This window comes from Sturnira hondurensis, unplaced genomic scaffold (assembly GCF_014824575.4).
Source record: "Sturnira hondurensis isolate 20B ecotype Veracruz unplaced genomic scaffold, ASM1482457v3 Scaffold0001721, whole genome shotgun sequence".
NCBI lineage: Eukaryota > Metazoa > Chordata > Mammalia > Chiroptera > Phyllostomidae > Sturnira > Sturnira hondurensis.
Genome location: NW_028074352.1, coordinates 2,545,001 through 2,561,122, shown reverse-complemented (window position 1 = coordinate 2,561,122; position 16,122 = coordinate 2,545,001). Strand labels below are relative to the sequence as shown.

At 34.6% G+C, this 16,122-nt stretch overlaps 1 protein-coding gene and 1 non-coding gene across 8 annotated transcripts in view; one reads left to right on the top strand and one right to left on the bottom strand.

The window, feature by feature from the left end:
* Positions 1 to 16,122, bottom strand: part of WDFY3 (WD repeat and FYVE domain containing 3) — a 288,472-nt gene that overhangs the window by 111,886 nt on the left and 160,464 nt on the right. For 6 of the 7 annotated variants that reach the window (XM_037030828.1, XM_037030821.1, XM_037030851.1 and 3 more), the window contains 5 exons: positions 15,336 to 15,803; positions 14,338 to 14,439; positions 9,444 to 9,637; positions 5,920 to 6,377; positions 4,424 to 4,507 (listed from right to left, as the gene is read on the bottom strand). In XM_037030828.1, the coding sequence (XP_036886723.1) occupies positions 4,424 to 4,507; positions 5,920 to 6,377; positions 9,444 to 9,637; positions 14,338 to 14,439; positions 15,336 to 15,803 (1,306 nt within the window). The remainder of the gene's footprint in view (positions 1 to 4,423; positions 4,508 to 5,919; positions 6,378 to 9,443; positions 9,638 to 14,337; positions 14,440 to 15,335; positions 15,804 to 16,122) is intronic. The other variant, XM_037030859.1, reaches the window with a different exon arrangement.
* LOC118976552 (small nucleolar RNA SNORA21) lies at positions 3,265 to 3,399 on the top strand. Its single transcript, XR_005064303.1, has one exon. It is a non-coding gene; the product is annotated as a small nucleolar RNA SNORA21 (small nucleolar RNA).

The window sequence follows — 16,122 nt, the reverse complement described above, 5'->3', positions numbered from 1 at the left end:
TACGATGGCGGTTCAATTCCCAGTCAGGGAACATGCCTGGGTTGCAGGCCAGTTCCCCATAGGGGACTCAGGAGAGGCAACCATACACTGATATTTCCCTCCTTCTCTCCTTCCCTTCCCCTCTAAAGATAAATAAATAAAATCTTTGAAAATTGTTATCTTTTGAATACCTATGTGTTTTTAATCTGGCTTTAAACCATAGGTAACAGAATCAAGAACAAGAGCAAACTGGCCTACTCCATAACTGGGTCAGTGGAGTCAGGGTTGGCTCAGAATCTTAGCCACCATTAGCATCAGGGAGTTTTCCTTCAGCTTACTGGGAACTACACTCACTGTCTTTTACATCCTCTCTCCTACCACTGAAAATATTTGTCACAATTTTTAAAAATGTAGAAGGCATACTTTACATAACAACCTCCTGTGAATTAGAAAGCCTACCTATATCCTAAATATACATTTCCTCTCATCAATGATCTCCACTTTCTATTTCATACTATTCTCCTACAATTCATAAGTTTTGTGCATTTTGTATCTTGGCTCTAGACAATAGATACTTGTGGCTTTAGCCTATGGAAGCTCTTTGTTCCAATGAATTGGTTACAGCATAGTTTGTCTAGTGCTGAGCGGTCACCAAGAGCAGTGCAGTTTCAGCTCTCTGGCACAAGAGCAGCTTGGGAAACAGATGCTTTAAGTCAGTGATTTAGAAGCAAAGAATTGGCACTGCCAGGTCTTTCTTTCTTTCTTTTTTTAAAGCGCTATTTTCTTTTTAATAGAGACTACGAAAATATTCAGCTTTGCATACAAAAAAAGCACAGGGACGCTCTTAGTTTATTTAAAGTCAGGATATCTTCCACCTACTCAGTTTTCAACTCCCTGTTTTTTTGGTTTTGTTCAGAAAGATTTAATTTCTAAATTAAGATCCATTACTAAATGCTATTATCAATAGTTATCCTCCTATGTTACTCCCTTGAGTCTTTAAAATATTTTGAGCCATCTAGAAAAACATTTCTAATTCCTCTATAGTATAACAAGAATTCCTAACCATTAAGAAATTCCATAAAGACTGTTTTCATTACACATAAAACAATAACCTATACCTGAGGAAAAACATAAATTCTAATTGAATATTTAAGTTATAGGCCTTCCAAAATGATTTCTGAATTTTCAGATTTAATATAGATTTGAGCTTTAACTATGAATATAATCAAACTATTTACTAATATATAACTATTATAACAGTAAGCTTTTATAAAAATCTTACATGAGGAAACAATATTCTGATATAGAAATACCATCCATTTTTCTCAAACTAGAAAAATATTTCAAGTATTGCACAAATCTAAAACATGGCACTTGTTAACTAAAATTAGGTCTATTTCTTTTTAAGATTTTATTTATTTTTAGAGGGGAAGGGAAGGAGAGAGGAAATCATCAATGTGTGGTTGCCTCTCATGCGCCCTCTACTGGGGACCTAGTCAGCAACCTAGGCACGTGCCCTGACTGGGAATTGAACTGGCGAGTCTTTGATTTGTGGGCCCATGCTCAATCCATGAGCTACACCAGCCAGGGCTTAATGAGGTCTATATTTATAAGCATTATATAACATGAATTCTTACTAAGTCATTTAGTTATCACTGCAGGTATTGCCACTTTTTAAATTTAGAGATTATAGTAAGCTTATTAAATGGATAATTTCCAAGCAAGACCTAACAATTTTCAAAGACAAAATAAAATGATATTTCAAAAGTTAGTTAATTTTTGTGTTGCAGTTTCTTTTAAAAACCTACAATAATTGATTACTGTTTCATATTTCAATCTAAGCTCATATATATGTATAGTCATTTAGTGTGTAGAGGCACTAAGTAATGTATATATAGTCATATATATATATATATACACACAATGTATATAGTGTATAGGCACGAACTGATGTATATAGTCACTATATATATATATATATAGTCACTATATATATATATATATAATGACTATATATATATATAGTCATTTAGTGTGTAGAGGCACTAAGTAATGGGTACCACATTAAATGATAACTAGTACTTGCCTCCTTTTCCTCCATTCCAGATAATTCTCGAGTGTTGTGGTTATTATTCTGCATTTTGTTTGTACTTTCTCTAACTCTGATTAAACACTGTTAAGCTATAATCTTATTCCATTATTCCTTCTGGATAATGAATAACAATAAAAAAGATTATGAGTTTTAGTTTTCAAAATATATAGTTTCCTAGTTCCTTTTCCCCCAATTCTTAAACCAATTAGAGAATATTCTCTTGGATTTCACATATCAGACAAGTCTCACAAGCTAAAAACTTCTGTAATATCTGAATACTCCATAAGCCATAAAAACTAATACAATGTTGGTTCCTCTTTTTGCCAACACAAACATGTTTTGCCGTAAGATGCCCATTAGCTGATGTAATTTGTTATGTTCTCGAAATGTTCTAATTTGGAAAGTTACTATATCGTATTTGTAAAATAAAAACACTGTTGTTTTTCTTACTAGCTTATGATTCTTATCACTGAACAAAATTCATGCAACCTAGCCAGAACGGCAAACGTAGAATGTCAACCCTGGTCTTATTAGCATGAATATTTTCAGGAGCTTCTGAGAGGATATCAGCCTGTAGGCCTGATTAGAATTCTAACAGACAAGATCCACTCAACCACTGACACTGATTCAAGGACAGTTTCCTGTTACACCAAAGACAAAGCATCCTTATAGGTGGCTATGTTGCAAATGATGACAAAATGTTTTTCATCTAAAGCTTTAAATAACTCTTTATGATATGAAATAAAATGCTGTTTTCCCTTTATCAAATTACCATTTACATAAATGGTAAATTCTGACAGATTTCTTTTTTTAATGTGTTCCTTTAATCTGTAAATTCCTATTAAAATACTTTGTATTTTTAATAGTTTAAAAGAATTAAATATTTTTAAACAGTGCTTTGTAAGCCTTTACATTTATGACAGAATTATAAATGTGATTTTTAAAAATAATTATAACTATTTAGTAACTGAAACAATTTTCTAAGATCCAGTAGTTCTGTTTAATAGTAAGAACATATGAATCTTCAAACCTGAAGATTACCTTTTGCCTCACTCATTTTAGCAACAGAAGAAAAACACTAATCAGCTCATATTAATGTTATGATCTCTTGAATTAAGATGTGCTCTTAAAAAAATGAAAAGTAGTACTAGGTTTAAAATACAAACATGTTGAACAAAACTAAAGTCACTTAGCCCCTTTGAAAAACACTCGTTGGACCTTTCGCTAATGACCCACTGAGCCGTCAAGAAAGGGAAAAGTAAAACACCGCTTTTGGGTGAAGTGGCAGCATGTCGTGCTGTTTTGCTTCAATCGGTGGTGTGACAAGGGGTTAAAAAAAAAAAACTAAAGTCACTTAAAACTATTCTGAACTATGCCATGATTTACTGGGAAAAAAGGAGCTATAAGTCCCAGTGTAAATTTAACAGAGGGAAACATTAAGTCCATATACCTAATGAACATTACTACTACTGAAATACATTAAAATACAGAATCTGTAACAAATACTTTTAAGATAAAAACCTCAATTATATTCAAGTTCAAAGTCAGAACAATAGAAATAAAATTAAACAACACAACAGAACTTCAGGATTCATTTTTAGAAGAAGAAGAAGCCATATTAATGCAAGCCTTAAGGACTTACATATACTTGGTCATAAGGAAAGGAGGGAAAGGTATAGTACTTGATTCTAAGTGCACAGAATATGGTCATGGATCATAATTATGGAATACAGATCTTAACTGGACTCTTGCCAATCAACTGCTAGTTCTTTATGTCTCGTAAGCTTTATATATGAGGTAGACTAGTTCAGTTTAGAAAGATTTACACAGAACGGATGACAGCAAGAGCTGGGGCAGGTTTTTTATTGTCTTTTTCACTGGTTAGCTGTGACAAATCTCCATAATAGCATCACATTTCAGCGGTTTGAGAAAACACACATTTCCTTGTCAGTGCTGTGATGTTCATTGGAGAGCAACAGTGAAAACCAAAAAAATCGATCTCATGGCACATTTAAAGTAAAAAGAAAAAGCAGGAAAGTACTCTATTTAAAGAGGCATTAAGCTCTCATTTCTACACTGATTTTAATAAAAAATATGCTTCTCTAAAGCAAAATACATATTTTAGTCTAAATAAGAGTTGGATGACACATGTCCTCCCTATCGTCACAGCATCAACACACTTTACTTTCATAAATATCCTCAGAAGTTGACTATTTTGAAACCTAAAAAAAAAAAAATCAAATAGCACCCAAAATTGAAGTTACAAGGCACAATCACACATTAACGTATAATTAAGCACAAAAGAAAAAAACCCATGTAAATAAAGATCAACTTCTGTTATAGGATCAGTACCTTTTCCTGGACAAGGCTGGTGTACCCCAAGGAGAGGGGAGAGAAGACTCACTTGTCAGGCAAGGAGGGATCTGTTCGGCACGACTACAGACAACAAAACAGACAGGGTGGTTTAGAGAGGTTAGAACAGAACACCGGGCAGCCGTCGGTTAGTTTCACAAGAAATACCAGAAAAAGTTTAATAAGGAACATCCTCCATACTTAGCAGGAACAAGAAACAAGACTACCACACACACACTGAGAGAAACGGAAAAGCAAGCTTAAGGCCGATGCTCATCTATTAATGTTAACATTTAACACATTTGTTAAACAGAGTGCTGTAAGCCTTGTTTTTGACAAAGCAAACTAAAAATGAGGAATATCAACTAAGAAAAGTAGAAAACAGGAAGAAAAAGGCTGAATCTAAAATTTGTAAAATTCAATTTTAAATAGCTTATTCCATGAACACAACTATCCCATGTTTCCTGTGGATGTATAATATTATATGAATTTTTATTTTCAAGATAGGAAAGAAATTAGAAAACATTTTTTCCTAACATCACTTTTATTTTCTTATTTAAATATTAGGGTCTAAAATATTATTAGGAAACAAGAAACAGCTAGTAGATATTTCAATAATGAAGATAGTAAAACCTAACAAACTTTATCCAACAGTTATTTGCTTTATTTATGGAAGCAATACAAAAAAATTCATTTATTTCATGAAAGAAAACTATAGTAACTGTCAAAAGTGATAATGCTTGGGACAAATTATCAGCATGATCACTCTTACATTACTTTCAAAGTGAAAACTTAATTGAAAACACAGTTTAAAAACTGAAGTGAGAGATTTAGGCAAGTGGCACTCCTATGATCTCCCTTAGACTCTGGGTTGCCCTCATCATAGATTTCACCACACTCCATTGTAATTATATGTGATTGAATTTAAGCTACAGAATGACTACGACCACAGTAGTCGTGTGCTGAGCTGAACCCACAATGCCTAGCACAATGACTTAGCACTTGTTTAATGAAGAATGAGTAACTGAGTCTGAATTATCTCTTAACCTACGAATGACTCTTAGGGAGTTTTCCTCATTTTCTTGAGGAATATGTTGAGAATATAATATACCATGTGCCTGGAAATAAATATGATCAGCATCATGGTCTCCTGTTGATGACCAATATCGCTAAGTCCAGATGTACCTAACACTATTGACAATCGATGAAAAAGAGAACTGTAATAAACATTACTATTAAAAACAACTTCATAGAAATTGTTTCATTAAGTGCTTTAAGAGTTAATTGACCCTGGATTTACAAATAATACACAGATGTCCATGTTGAAAAACTTAACATCAAAGCAATAGTAATATTCACAAATAAAGTGATAGACAAGTAATTAAGAGAGAAGATTCATTTGTTTTCATTTTCCTTCAGGTTATCCTATAATTCAAGCCTTAATGATGAAGTCATACATAGTATACCCTTTAATTCAGAGCACAGCAGAACCATACCTGTCAAAAGAATCTGTGGCTACTTTGTAGAGATAAATAAAGAGTTTACTGCAGTGCCGTAAAGTGGGTGAAACTGAGTCCACTGAGATTACGTCTTCCTCTAAAAGTCTTTGAAATGGCTGTGTATTGGAGGGGAAGACATCCATTGGACTTATTTTTCTTAGGTCTGAGAAGCAGCCAAGAAATCGAACAGCATCTGCCAACTTCTCATATTGAATCTCTGTTTTGAAGAAGTGAGAGTTCGCTGGCTCATATCGCATTGCTGCTGTCAATGTGCAGAACACAGTATGGAGAAGTTCAAACACTTGATTCTGGTTTACTTTCTCCCAGCCATTCTTCGGTGGCGAGCTCAAAGATCTCTCCATAGCAACAAGCAAAGACGTTATGTACACAAATCCTCCAACTTTCCTGAAAACTGTTCTTGACCGATGGCTTTCTCGAAGAACTGAAAGAAGGGCCTGTGGGGAACAAAAAACAACACAAAACAAAACAAAAAACCCCAAATAAAAAATCTTATAATTCAAATTAAAAAAATCATACTGGAATGTCCAAGGGATACAAGACCATTCTGTGAACATCTGACATTAATGTTTTTGTCATTTAACCAATATACAATCCTGTGAAGCATATCAAATATTTTCCTAATTAAAAACTACCATAAAATAGAAGATAATTTTAGGAAACACCGGACACATTCCTTTTGATAAGTCTATATCCAAATCATGGCTAAGAAGATTTTCCTATGTCTCTGATGGCATCAATGAATTCAGTAATTTTTACCAAGTTGCATTGGTACATCAGTTAAAATATTTAATGTAGTATAATTTTACACAATCATGAAGATTTACAAATGTGTGTGTATATAAACTGATTTATTTTAGAAAGGATCAGACAGACGGTCAGGACAGGCAAGACCTTAAGTATTTCAATTCATATGAAGTTGCCATATACTGATGCTCTGGAAAGAGGAGTCAACTCACAGTTCTTATCAGACATTCTTTCTTGCAAAGTGAAATGAGCCCAAGGGCCTAAAGAATTCTTTTTTCCATAACAGGTGGAAGTGCAAGAAATAAAACCCGAAGTTCGAATAAATAAAACCTATTTTACCACCTATTTTCTGAACTGTCATATTTTCATCTTAGTTTAACATTAAAAATAACATTTTATAAAATTACCTAACAATTTATGGGGCACTTACTATGTATTGGGCCCTCACTACATACTAGGCACTTCTTTAAGTGCCTTTATGCATTAAATGTGTTAGGCAGTATTATTATCCCTGCTTTATATAAGAGGAATTGAGGCTGAACACAGTAAAAGACAGTACAGCTTACACAATGGTAAAGGGAGGATTTAAACCCAGGCAGTCTGACTGCCCTACTTACACACTTAACTTTGACCTTACTGTCCCAAACAGCAATTTGAAATCTGTTTGCAGATACAGGGGCTCCTTTTCCCTCTGTTTCAGCCTCTGGAACCCCGTGGGTATTTACTATCACTTCAGACCAGTTTATAACCATTACATGTGAAAAGTCCATTTCACTAATATATCTCACACATTTCTAACGACATCTGAAGAAGGGAAAGGCTATACATTAATATATTTAATTACTTTTTTTGAAATATACTGCTTCAGAAATTATTAAGACTTCATTATATATACCTACACTTTATTATTTAAAAGATAGGAAATATGTGATCTATATATGTAAATAAAATCTAGAAACAATGTATTTCTTCTTTTATTCTACAACTAATAAACTTCCACTTTAACACTGAACCAACTGTTTTGTTTTTGGAATTTTGTTAATTTTGGCCAGTTGTTAAAACACAACCATAAATAAAAATTAAGTTCTATAATCTTACAACTAACTAACTTTAAAAGCAAAAGTAGTACATATCCAAGACTCATTGCTTCCTAGTTATTTTCCACATTTTGCAATTAACTGTTCTCTCGAGATATTGGACTGGCCAAAAAGTCCATTACATTTTTTCCATAAAATAAGATACCTTTTTCATTTTTACCAACTACTTTACTGATTTGTATATTTTGAGTATGTCAGCTATCTCCTGCTTTTGGTTTCTGGTGGGTAGAGGCCAGGGGTGCTACTTACCACCTTCCAATGCATAAAACAGCCCCACAGCAAATACTTGTTCGGCCAAAATGTCAATAGTACCAAGAAACTTTGCAAAGCACTTCTGACATGTTTGATCAGTCACAGCACTTTCTTTATTGCAGCACCTTCTTCCTACACTGCATGAATCTTTTTTTGCATTTCAGTTGCATTTGTACCTTTCTTGAAATAATAAAGCATAACATGCCAAAAATGTTGTGTATCTTCTTTCATTTTCAATATTAAAATGGCTGCACAAAAATTCACCAATTTTGGTAAGCTTTTTTTAAATGCATGCTGATATGGCAGCTGTCACAATGTAATCTAACAAAATTGTTTTGAATGAAGTTAAAGACAACTAAGCACTGCTAGAGTCACCATACAGGAAAAAACAATGGACTTTTTGGGCAAACCAATATACTATAAAATGGGGTGCTATTGTATATCTTTTTTTCAATGCACATTCAGTAACACATTAGCTGCCTGAAACATGTCATAGTGTAAATATTTACACCATAGAAATTAATAAATGTAACACATCAGGACTATCCCTAACCCCCAATCTGAGTCAGTTATTACCATTTACCAGAACAATACTGCCTTAAAAAGTACAGGGCCAATTTTTGCAAATCTAATCAAAAAGGAAAATCTAATCCAAGAAAACAGGAAAATGTATGTTAAAAACACTGGCAACCTTAAAATCTTGAAGACATTTGTTTTGTTCCCCTCAATAATCCCTTCAAATACATATATGTTCCCCGACATTAATAGCTATGTAGATTTCCTTCTTGTCTAAAAGAAAAATTGAGGTCAGATTAATTTTGCTTTTAAAATAAAACACATATTGAAAGTGTCATTATACTCAATCAAAAAGGGTAAAATATATAGTAGCATAAAGAAAAAATGCAAACTTCTCAACTGACTAAAGCAAAAATAAAAAGAGATACATGATTCTTGAAAATGGCTATTACCATATTTTGCCATGTCTAGTGCATTCCTTCATGTAGTGTGTACCCACGTTTTTGTGCATATTATACATGGGATTATGATGCCCACTATTATACCCATGGCACGTAATCATTATACCCATGTATAATGCATATCCTTATTTTTCTCTCAAAAATTTGGGCAAAAACTGTTCCTTATACACAGCAAAATACAGTATTTCTGTGATATCTGTGGCAGGGATGGTGTGAAGATACAAGGAGAGAATGTGAGAGGGGAGGAAGACGGGGCCCTGAGGCCCTTGGAGACAAAGTTAAAGATGCTGCCTTTTCTTCTGCTATTACCATTCTGACATAATTTTAGAACAAAAATGGCAAGAATAGTTCACAACAGTTTTAAGTCACTTAAAAATAACCACAGATTTTAGTAGTAAAAGAGCAGTAACAACACACTTATCAAACCTACCCTTAAGATGTCAGTCTTCAACTGTAGTTCTGTTGGTGGGGCTGAATGCATCAGCCCCAGGAGAGTGCCCATGTCATCATCCCCGTTTGGAGAGAGCACCAGCTGCTGGATAATCATCAGGGCGTGCTGCCGGCACTGCGGGTACTTCACTATATTATGTGCACATCTTGCACCTCCAAATTCTCGGAAAATTCCTGGAGCGAAAAAAATTAAATTTGGTATTTTTGTATGAAGAGTAACTCAGAATGCATATAAAACCTACACAGCTATTTCTCCTGTTAAATTATAATAATAAATTGTACTGGGGATGGTGTCAGAAAAAAAACCTGCAAATTTTCTCTGGATTTCCTTAAATGCAAGATTAATATTCACCATGTCCTTATTCTCCAAATCTAGAACATTAAAAAATTCCAAAGGTAACAATGAAGACACCCATTTTTTTATGTTAAGTCTTTATGCTGAATAATACTTGAAATCAATTTTTTGTAAAAAGCTTTCAGATGAACAATACCCTCAAGTACATGAGATTTAAATTGAACAAAGCTTCCAGTATAGCATTAAGAAATAAATGAAATATAATTATTCTATGATGAAAAAAATTACAGGGAACCAAACTTTTTAGTTGGCAAAGCACACAAAACATCATCATAATGCTCCAAATGCTCTCTGCAGTTGATTTATTTAATCCTTATTACTGTACAGATGAGATGAGACATACAGAAGCTGAGTAATGTGACCAAGATCACACAGCTAACAAAGGACAGAACAGGATCTATGCCTAGAAAGCCCAGCTCTACAGCCTGTGTTCCAGTCCACAAGTGATACTGTTCTCACATCAGATATCATGATTGAGTACTTAAAAAATGGACCAAACTGATCTAAATCACCAATTGATATTTTCTCCAAACTAATCATTCTATTCTTTATGCTTTCAGGATACCTTGTATATGCCACTATCATAATACTTTATATATCAAACAGTCTTACTATTTGTTTATATGTTTGATCTCCCTTTAAACTTCTGGTTTGTGTTTCATAAAATTTACTGAGAAAATAAATATCAGAATACTTTGCTGTAGCAGCCACTGGCCTCTTTATTGAGTGACTTTCTATTTACTAACTTTTCAAGAATTATATAACCTTGAAGTGCATATAAGTTATTAGGTGCTTGAGATTTTGCATATGGAAGACCATGTTTACTTCCTGGTTGCCGGTTAGTATCCATGAAATAATCATAATGACTAATGTTTTTTAATATTTCTATGAGCATAGCATTGTTTTAAGTGCCTGAAATCACAGGGTTCATAACATCTTTTACTTTTAAAACTGATTTTAGAGAGAAAGGGGGGTGTGGAAGACAGGGTGTGGGGAGTGGGGCAAAGATGGGGAGAGAGAGAGATATAGAGAGGGAAAGGGAAGGAAAACAAAGAAACATCAATTTCTTGGTTCACTCATTGATTCTTGAAGTCAAGAATCAAACTGGAAATCAAACTTGCAATCCTGGCACATCGAACAACACTCTAACCAAGTGAGCTTAGCCAGCTAGGGCAGTGATATCCTTCGTAACAAGAAGAAGATAGTTGATGAGAAAAGAATTTTGTGAGAATGTCTGGTGGTCTGGAAGATAAAGTAAGTGCCTTTTAGTCATACAGAGGGAGCTCTCCACTCTCCTACATTAGAACTGTTCAGGCCCTCCCTGTGGGCCATGTCACCAAAAGCTAACTTGTCAATAAATTCTTGTTAGAATACCCTTATTTCTGATTACTTCAGCCAACTAAACCTAGTGAGTGGAAATAAGGAGATCATGCATTATATCATGAATAAACTGTTAAAGTCACACCCATTAGACCTCACCATACATACTATTTGACTTAACTATTAAATTCATCCAACTGTATCTTGCTTGGGATTTGCCCCACCTGCATTTACATAATTACTTACACAGTTACATGTTTCCATCTTTTCCCCATCAGTTTGTAATTCTTTTGGGGCAAGAATTATTGTATCTTTGCAGCTTTAACACCTGGCTATTGTGTATGGAACACAATATATTTCATTTTATTATTATTCTTAAAATATATTTTAATCATGTTGAATACTGAGTTCTTCTCCATTCAGGCAAATAGGCATGCACTTGTGCATTTGCTTGTTCGATCAATCATTTCTGTTCATTCATTTGTTTGTTCATTCTTGGCTATCCCTAACTCTTAAAATACAATTCAAATTCCTCAGCATGGCCTACAAAATTCTATGATCTGTGCACAACCTACTCATCTGGACTCACCTTCCAGTCACTTTCTCCTCTCTGAAGTTGTATTGACCTTGTAGCCCGACAAGTTTCTGATGTTGGCAAAAACCTCAAAGATCTTTTTTCAAAGCCAGAGTGATATTTTATATAATACAGTTGGACTGTCTACTAAGCATAGGTAGAAAAGGACTGAAGACAAGTTGAGACCAAAGATAAAGTAAAAGACTTAATAAATCCAGTTTAACTAAAAGAGGCAAGCTTTATTAGAGAATCATTTTTCAATATTTCCCAAGGTTGTAAATTATAATACTCTAACCTGAACTATTAAAAAATTAACAAAGCTACCATATGAAACAGATATGTTGGAAAATATTTATTTTTATTTTTTAAAGTATGTTTTTATTGATTTTGCTATTACAGTTGTCCCATTTTTTCCCTCCCCTTTATTCTCTGCCCCTCACCAGCTCTCCACCAGCATTCCCCTCCCTTAGTTTATGTCCATGGATCGTACATGTAAGTTCTGTGGCTTCTCCATTTCCTACACTATTCTTAACCTCCCCCTGTCTATTTTCTACCTACCATTTATGCTTCTTATTCCCTGTACCTTTCCCCCCATTTCCTTCCCGCCCTCCCTGAGGATAACCCTCCATGTGGTCTCCGTTTCTCTGATTCTGTTCCTGTTCTAGTTGTTTGCTTAGTTTGTCTTTGGGTTCAGTTATTGATAGTTGTTAGTTTACTGTTATTTTACAGTTCATATTTTTGATCATCATCTTTTTCTTAGATAAGTCCCTTTAACATTTCCTATAATAAGGGCTTGGTGATGATGAACTCCTTGAACTCGATCTTATCTGGGAAGCATTTTATCTGCCCTTCCATTCTAAATGAGAGCTTTGCTGGATAGAGTAATCTTGGATGTAGGTCTTTGGATTTCATGACCTGGAATACTTCTTTCCAGCCCCTTCTTGCCTACAAGATTTCTTTTGAGAAATCAGCTGATAGTCTTAAGGATGCTCCTTTGTAGATAAATGTCTCCTTTTCCACTGCTGCTTTTATGATTCTTTCTTCATCTTTTATCTTGGGTAATGTAATTATGATGTGCCTGGGTGTGTTCCTCCTTGGGTCCAACTTCTTTGGGACTCTCTGAGCTTCCTGGACTTCCTGGAAGTCTATTGACTTCCTTTGCCAGATTGGGGAAGTTCTCCATTATTTTTTGAAATCAGTTTTCAATTTCTTCTCTTCCTCTTCTCCTTCTGATTCCCCTATGATTCAAATATTGGAAAGTTTAAAGAGGTTAAAAGTTTAAAAGTCCCAGAGGTTCCTAAGCCTCTCCTCATTTTTTTGAATTCTTGTTTCTTCATTCTCTTCTGGGTGAATATTTATTTCTTCCTTTTGCTTTAAATCACTGATTTGAGCCCAGGTTTTCTTCCCTTCATTGTTGGTTCCCTGTATACATTTCTTTATTTCACATTTCATAACCTTCAATTTTCCCTCCATTTTGTGACTATACTCAACCATTTCTGTGAGCATCGTGATGACCACTGTTTCGAACTCTGCATCTGATAGGCTGGCTATCTCTTCATCACTTACTCCTATTTTGGGAGTTTTGATTTGTTCTTTCATTTGGGCCATATTTCTTTGTCCTGGTCACCTGTTTATATTTTAAAGGGTGGAGCCTTAGGTATTCTCCAGGACAGAAAAACCCAGTTTGCTGGGTTGTGGAGCTCTATATGGGGAGGGGTCAGAGACAGAAAAATGCCCCTTGCTTGGCTCTTGGCTGGCTGGGTTTCAGTCATCTCCCTCTGCCCCATAAGCAAATTGGGCCCTTCAGGTTCTGATTCCTGGGCGGGTGGGTCTGTGTACGTTCTAGGACTCAGTGGGTCTCTCCATCAAACTTTCTTGTGAGGCTAGGAGTTTTTCCTGCTGCTGCAACAATCACAGATTTATATAGCCAGAGGTTTTGAGTCTTTCTTAACCTGTGCTGGAAACCTGAGTTGCTTAGTCTGTCTCACTCCCTAGTTGTTCCTCTCAAGTTTATCTGCAAGCAAATGTGGGACTATCCAGTTCTTCAGCTGCTGCTTCTCCTGCCCCAGTCCTTAAGCCGCCGCCTCGCCACGCTTTGTCTCTGCCCTGGGTGTCTGGCTCTGCCCCTCTTATCGGTCTGGATGTTTTCTCTTTAACTCTTTGGTTGTCAGACTTCCATACCGTTTGATTTTCTTGCAGTTCTAGTTATTTTTGGTTTTTTAATTTGTTGTTGTCCTTTTTTTGGTTGTTTGAGGAGGTAAAGTGCTACTTACATCTCTATCTTGGCCAGATGTCAGAAAATATTGAAATAAGCAGTTATTTGATTAAGATTCTGCATTAGGTAAATAAAAAAAATACAGAAAATACTTCAAACACAAGGCACACTATAAAAAGTAATAAAATATAAGAACATACTTTGAAATGATAGCACTGTTACACATTTTGTCATTAATATACTGATAAAGGTCAAAAGCACTGCATTTCTAAAGATATGATAGTACCACTGCTGAATCAATATTGTTTTTTCTTACATGATAAGAGTATTTCAGAAGCAAGAATATTTAGAAAAGACATAACCAAAGGTATGATCTTCCCAAAGCACTTGCTAATAGCTTTTCTAGATACCTGCATTTGTGTTGGATCCTTGAAGAAGCACTGTCAAGGTCTCCATAACCAACAAGGCCAGGTGTTTTTGGTCTTCAGTTGAACTATTATTTCTTGTGTCCCCTAGGAAAAAGGATCAAAGGTCCGAATCACAGAGTTATAAGCTTATGTTTTGCTTGATTCGGTTTTCTTTTCATAATTAAAAAAATATTTGTTTAATGTTTACTTTTACCACTAATACAACTGATATAATACAACCTTTAAAAATGATACACATGTCTACCATCTATCAAAACTAAGGTCAAAATCCATGCTTGAAAAAAAAATCCATGTTTGCATATTTTATTTTGATGAGGTTAGAAAGTTATAGTTATCTAACAAATATTAAAAAGGAAAATGTTAATCAAACTTAAATGTATTCTTTTCACTATGATTTTCCTTGCAAAGAAGGTCAATAGGAGAATGCTAGATTATAATGCACCAAAGAGAAAGAAAAGTTTAGGAATAGTGCTATCTGTTTAACTTGTACTAATTCATTCAATGCACTTAATTAAGTGCCAAATACTACCATGCTTTTATCAACTTTATCAGAAAGAGCAATAACCATAAAATTTGATAATACTGTGTGCGTACATATCACAAAAGGTATATCTATTGTTCTCTGTAATTAACTAAAAACATTTTGAGACACCTAAACATTCCAACTGTTTCTAGAAGCTTTTGAAATTCCATCTAAAAAAAGTAGTAGGCACTAGTCATGTGGATCATAAATGTCTTCCTCAGCTGTTACCTTAAATTCTCCTTCACCACAGTGATACGTTTCTACCCACTCCTTCCCCAATTCCCCAGTAGAGGCTGAATGAACAAGTTAACTCTGGGAAAATATTCACAAATATGTCATGAAAATGCACATCAGTAAGTCATTCAAATCAGTAACCAAATGAAAGGCAAAACATGAACAAAACACCCTGCCTAAAGCCCTCTGTCAAACGAAAATAAAATTATGAAAAATGCTTTACCTTGTTCATTTAGTGCCTGAGCTGGATCCTTCAGGAGGGCAGCATATTTGTGCAAAAGGTTTACCATGACCTCTAGAAGGCCCACCTCTCTGAACACATCCTTAAATATGTAGTCATGTCGCGTAAACTTAAGAAGTGTTTTCATTGCAATAATGCTACACTGGTAAGAAGAGCTAGATTTTAAGAGAATACTAACACTAATAAGTTCTTTACAGGGGATATAATTTAAGCTAAACACGACAAACTCCAACATCTCAAAGTATTTGTTTTGTACTTCTGGGAGTTTAGAAATCTTCTCTGCAAACTGTGACAATGTGTGCTGTGACTCTAGGATGAAATAATTGGCATTGTCAGCCATGTAAATATTTGTGACGGCATCAAGGATGATTTGGGCAAGGAAGCTGGTTTTTGCTTTTAAAAATGCATTCTGAAGAACTGCAAAGGCCTGGACATTTCTCACGCTGTGACCTAAAATAGAAAAAAGAACACAAAGTAGGTGCTATGTGATATTTTAATCATGGCAACCTAGTCTATTTAGACAGATCATGGCATTTATCCACTATTTACTAAGAACACATCCTGTTTTTCAAAAAATTCTATTTTTCTTCATCAGGTCCAATCATTTATTAAAAATAAGTAACAATACTGAATTAACTTTCAATTCATTCTTGAAAATATTCTGGTTCAAGAATACCATATGTTGAAACATTAGTCAGTTTTAGAGAATAAACCGTATCACACATGTCAGGCTTCAGAGTATGAATGTTTAAATGATCTAATGAAAAGA